The 6,000-nt window shown below is 47.5% G+C and overlaps 1 protein-coding gene across 2 annotated transcripts in view; it reads left to right on the top strand.

Moving 5' to 3' along the window:
* The first annotated feature begins 2,565 nt into the window (after positions 1-2,565).
* The window catches only part of DCBLD2 (discoidin, CUB and LCCL domain containing 2), an 80,414-nt gene continuing 76,979 nt past the window's right edge, over positions 2,566-6,000 (top strand). For both annotated transcript variants that reach the window (XM_038396486.2, XM_043511442.1), the window contains exon 1: positions 2,566-2,805. In XM_038396486.2, the coding sequence (XP_038252414.1) occupies positions 2,688-2,805 (118 nt within the window). In that variant the 5' untranslated portion in view covers positions 2,566-2,687. The remainder of the gene's footprint in view (positions 2,806-6,000) is intronic.

Genomic DNA, 6,000 nt, shown 5'->3' with positions numbered 1-6,000 from the left:
TACCTTCAGTCCTTTCGGTATGATGTCCATCTGTTTGAATTTGGAGAGGAAGATGATGTCTGTCTGTATCTGTGCGAGTTTTTTCATGAAGTTAACAGTAGAGGTTGGTTCACTCCCTAACACTCCCTAACTGGATGAATTTCTTGGATGCAGAGGTGCTGCCTATAGGCAAAACAAAAACAGTGGTGTCAAAAACATCAAATTTATTTTTTCTTCCATTGGGGGATATGTAAATCAAGGTGCACATATTGAGCAGTTTCTTATCAGTCATGATATTTTTTAATCCCATGGAGTACTTTGCAGGGTGCATTTTCTCCAAATATGTTTTTTCCCCCGTTTTGGAGAATGAAGTTCACTGTGTTGCCAGCTATTACAGTTCTCATGATATTTTGTGTTTGTCCTAAAGCCCCAGCTCCTGGAGTCACATGATTAGGTGAAACTTTCAGCTTCCTTTTTTTTTTTTTAAAGTAAGATTGTAGCCCTCGTGGTTGCAGAACAAAGCTTATAAACATGAACCTAAAGGCTCAAAAACCAGACGGCAAATAAAAAGAATGGACAATTTAATATATCATGATTTCTAAGCCAATTGTGATTTTTGAATCCTGACTCATGATTTTTAAATGCTCGGGATTGACAATATTGAGTCTGGTTCTCTTCTCATGCACCTGTTTATGTGGCTGTACATTCTTGTCTTTCTAGGAAAAAAGTTGGAAATATACTTTATCAAAATATAAGAAATTTTAAGGGCATGTGTGAGGCACAGAGAATATATATGAGTGTGGATGGAGGAGACTTTGGGATATTTTATTTCATAGGAGTGTTTGGCCTCAGAGGCTTTTGAATCAAGTTGACTACCTGAGTCATGCACATTTTTTAATTTAGGGCATGTATTATGAGCTCTTGGAGTAGTAATGTGTGCACCTTTGCCAGTTTAGGTCTGGCGGAGATCTGATCAGATGGTGATTTGAGGTTTTGTGACCCAAGTAGATGTTTTGGGGCTTCTCGAGGAAAACATAGGGAGAGAGCAGAAGCAGCAACTATAGGAGTTCAGGTTTCAGAGTAGCAGCTGTGTAAGTCTGTATTCGCAAAAAGAAAAGGAGTACTTGTGGCAACTTAGAGACTAACAAATTTATTTGAGCATAAGCTTTTGTGAGCTACAGCTCCCTTCATCGGATGCATTTGGTGGAAAATACAGTGGGGAGATTTATATACACACACAGAGAACATGAAACAATGGGTTTTATCATACACACTGTAAGGAGAGTGATCACTTAAGATGAGCCATCACCAGCGGCGGGGGAGGGGGGGGGGGAAAGGAGGAAAACCTTTCTCGGTGACAAGGAAGGTAGGCTATTTCCAGCAGTTAACAAGAACATCTGAGAAACGGTGGGGGGGAGAAACAACATGGGGAAATAGCCTTACTTTGTGCAATGACTCATCCACTCCCAGTCTCCACTCAAGCCCAAGTCAATTGCATCCAGTCTGCAAATCAACTCCAATTCAGCAGTCTCTTGCCGGAGTCTGCTCCCGAAGCCCTCTTGCTGAAGGATAGCCACCCCGAGGCCTGCAATCGAGCGACCGGAGAGACCGAAGTGCTCCCCGACTGGTCTCCGAATGCCATAATTCTTGACGTCTGATTTGCGTCCATTCACTCCTTTACTGTAGAGACTGTCCAGCCCGACCAATGCACATGGCAGAGGGGCACCGCCGGCACATGACGGCATACACCACACCGGTAGATGCGCAGGCGAACGAGCCCCCGACAGTGCGGCCGATGCGATCAGGCCCCACGATGGTGCCCCCTGAACAGACACGTGGACAGAGTGGGCAACGGGCCTCGCTGCAAGGACAGGTCCCCGGGCCAGTGGCCCTGCCGTGTGGCGCATGGTCACCGGTGAGCACCTGCTTCAGGCTGGGGGGGGGCCGCCCGCAAGCAAGGACTGGCCTGTCTCCCAAGATCCGCGAGAGCGACTTTAGTGGTGTTCCCCGTGACAAATTGACTGAAGCCAAGTCTCTTTTGCTGGCATATTGTCTGGGTTTCCTTTCCTACATTCCTGTGAAGTATTCCTGCATTGGGGTGTGTTGGGGGAGGGAGACGGGACACGCAGGTTAGGATCCTTTCTGTTCTCTTTTCAGAGTAGCAGCCCTGTTAGTCTGTATCCACAAAAAGAAAAGGAGGACTTGTGGCACCTTAGAGACTAACAGAAGCTTATGCTCAACTAAATTTGTTCGGCTCTAAGGCGCCACAAGCCCTCCTCGTTCTTTTCTGTTCTCTGTTAATGTTTTCGGGGTGGAGGGTTGTGGGTCTATCTGGGGGGGATTCCTGGTGAAGGGGGGAGGGTGCTTTTAGTGGTTCAGGACTATTTGGGGAGGGGAGGGGAGGGGAGTTTACTTTTCTCTGGCGCCTCCCGGCCCCCGCTCTTTGCGTGGGTGGGGGAGCTCCGCAGCCCCCGACTCAGAGCCGGGGGAGGAGGGGGCGGCCGGGGTCGGAGCCGCAGACCCGGAAGCGGTTGCGCCCATGGCAGGGGGCGGTGCGCGGGCTCGGCGGCGGCAGGAGGGGCTGAGCCCGGGGGCGGCGCCGCTGGCTGGTCCCGTTGCCGGCCGCGGGGCAGGGGAGCGCAGCGGCCCGGCGCGGCCCGCGGGATGCACGGGGGCGGCGGGCGGCCGGGCTGGAGACGCCGCGGGGCATGCTGAGCCCGCAGCGCCCGCGCCCGCGCCCGCGCCGCGCGGGGACCCGGCCGGCGGCCGCCGCGCGGCTCCTGCTGCTGCTGCTGCTGCTGCTGCGGGGCGCCGGGGCGCAGAAAGGTGCGTGTGAGCGCGGGAGTGACAGACAGACCGACCGACCCCCCCCACCCGCGGCTGGGGGTGAGAGGCCGGGACCCCCCCTCCCCGCGGCGTCTCCAGGAGTCCCCAGCGCCCGGGGGCGGGTGTTTACCCGCCCCCGAGGTAACGGGTGAAGCAGGGGCGGTGTCTTGTGGACGGGCAGCCCTAGGGTGGCCAGACAGCAAGTGTGAGAAATCAGGACGGGGGTACTTGGCACCTATATATGAAAAAAAACCAAACCCGAATATCAGGACTGTCTCTATGCAATCGGGACATCTGGTCACCCTTGGCAGCCCCCAAATCTCTGGGGCATCTGACTGGGTAACTGATGCTGAGGCAAGAGCTTGTGCCCCCCCCCCCCCGTGTTTGACCTGCCCGCCCTGTCCCAAACCCCGGAGCTGCCCCCCCATGCCGGCGTCTGCAGATAAAGGGGGGAAAGAGAGATCCTGGGTCTGTAACCCCCTTCCCCACCCCTGGTCTGGGGGTTTCATCGCCACTCAGGAGGGGTCTGGTGTCAGCCTCAAGTCCCAGAGATTTGTCACCCGACACAGCCCTATGTAGTGGGGATGGAGAAGAGGGGATGCCTGGTATTCCCTCTCCCTAATCTCAGTTGCCCATGAGAGTAGTGATCACCGCTATCCGAGGAGATTTAGCGCCCGCCGGCCCGGTCCATTTTTCATCAGTCACTCAGTTGTTCCCCTAAGATTAGTGAGGGAGGTGGGGAAATGCCTCAACAGGCGTCTGATGTAGGAGAAATTTGGCTTTGGTTGTATCATTTTAATGTTGCTTCAGCCCAAATTAAAAGTGGAGGTGGGAGGCTTTCACACAAGTGGGATGCATGTAGGAGGATGGTAAATGGAAGTATAGGGAGATGCCTTCCAGGGTTTGGGGAGCAGGAATCTGTTCGCTTCTGTGTTTGCATCATATTTTTGTGTGTCATTTCCTAGTATGTTCTGTTTCTGAATTGCATGTTGTTGTGTTTCTGAGGTGATTTCAAGAAACATTTGGAAAATGCAAGTTCAGGAGCTGGCGGGTAAAAGGGCAATACTAATGTTGGGGTGGTTTGTATATTTGAAATGTGGGACCTTCAGTATATTGACAACGACTTGCAGTTTTTTTTCTCTCCACAATGTGTGCAAGCTGGGATCAGCTAGAAGGCAGGAGCTGAGTGGTTAATTAATAAAACCAGAGTTAGACACTAGACATGTAACATAATGTGTGCAGGGGTAAAAGGGACGTCTTTGGCAGAATAGACTGCACAATTCTTTTAGGGAAGTTGATCAAACGTCTCCTTTTTATGTAAAATAACTGACTGCACACTTGTGTACTGAAATTTACAAGGCAACATTTGGTCTTTTGACAATGGTAAAAGAACAGGGAGTGCAAGATTAACTATCACTTTGATCTTATGCTAGAAAAAAATGGCTGAAGGGAATCAATACCATCTTAAAAATCTCAGTTCTTTTCCTAAGATTGTAAATAAGAGATTTGAGGAAAAAATATTTTATTTTTTTTTTCAGTTTACTTTGCTTCTGACTGTACATTAGAAATAGTGATGCTGGCTGAGCACAGTTTTCTCTGTTTTTGCGTGTCTTTCAGATGGTAACACAGGAGAAGAAAACATTTTTTTTAAATTGTAAACTACGGGGAGGACTCAAAGACTGTAGTAGTGTTAATCTACATTTTAACTCATTTTTTGACCAGTATCAGAGGTTGCACAAACAGTGATCCACAGAGCATAGTAACCACACAGTTTGGCCTTTCTACCTTGTTTCTAGCTAACTGCATGAAAAGAAATTAAAAATACGCTACTTCCCATATAAAAGTAACACTAGTAGAAAGCAATTTCCGTGGTAGCCACAGGAATGCCACATTGTGAATTATCAGTGGGAGGAAAAAGTGGTCTGTTTGCGATTGGGAAGGCTGTTGATCCACAAGACAAACTCTTTAAGATGTCCATCCATGAAAACGTTTGGGAAACCTTACACTAGCTTTCAAGGTGACGGTGTCCTTTGAAATCACACATTTCTCCTGAATTCGAACATTTCTGTGAGGTGAGAACTAGATTAAATGGCAAATTTTGTTTAAAAAAGCAGTAAAATGGGAAGTTCTTCTAAAGTTTTGTGGCCCCAGTGTTGCTGAATTCAGTGCTGTTCAATATGGGTGATTGTCAGTACATTATAGAAAAGTTAAATTTGTGTTATATTGTTTCTTTGCCAAAAAAAAAAAATATTCTTCAGGTTGTTGGGTATTTTTGGCAAAAATTAACATCAGTCTGCTTCCAGGGGTGGAGGGTGGAGAGCCTGTTTTATTAAAAGCTATAATAGTCCTGTTTGAGTAAAGAGTTCCAGAGTAAGATAAAACACTTCCACCCTATGTAATCCATGGAAAAATTATATCAAAACACACGAGAAACTATTATATGCAGAATACACAAAATGTTTAATAGAACATTATTGAGATTGCAAAGACTAGCACAAAAAGGTCAGGAAATGCCTATGTAATCTTAATTCAGACCCCTTGTGCATATGCATTATGATGCAGTCTTTAATTACATGCTCATACTATTTTTTTCCAAGGACTCCTGCCTCATTCAGTGTTCAGAATGGACAGTGCTCACTTTATGAGAAGCTGTTCTCAACTTTTTTGCCTCACTGTTCAGTATGTGGCCCTAGGTTTTCTAATCTGCACAAACCCTACTCTGAAGATAGCATGATTAATTTCCTAAAGGGCTTTTCTATGGTGGTCATCACTATAATATCAAAGTGCTTGAAAAATATTAATTATTTTCACAACATACCTGTGAGGTGTGTTGGTGCTATGATGGTACAGAAGAGTAAGATTAAAAGTTTCCACAAATTTGGGGTGCTCGATTTGAGGCAGTAGGATCTGATTTTTCAGAGTACTTAGTGTTATATAGGATTTTATACATTCAGAGCACAGCTTCCATTGACTTCATTTGCAGATGTGAATGCTTCTGTTAATCAGCCCCAGGGTCTCAAGTCAGGCATGCATAAAAGGAAGAACACACAAACAGTGACCCACTGCCTTAACCATGAGACCATCCTTTCTGTCCCTGCAATCCTCTGCCTCATTCACTACACACCTTCCAACTCCTGCAACAAAGAGGCAGGGGTCCTACAGACAACAGCCTTCTTCATTACACAGTCCTGATTC

This window comes from Dermochelys coriacea, chromosome 1, assembly GCF_009764565.3.
Source record: "Dermochelys coriacea isolate rDerCor1 chromosome 1, rDerCor1.pri.v4, whole genome shotgun sequence".
Lineage (NCBI taxonomy): Eukaryota > Metazoa > Chordata > Testudines > Dermochelyidae > Dermochelys > Dermochelys coriacea.
The sequence above is the reverse complement of the archived record's forward strand: the minus strand, read 5'-3'. Positions and strand labels throughout refer to the sequence as shown.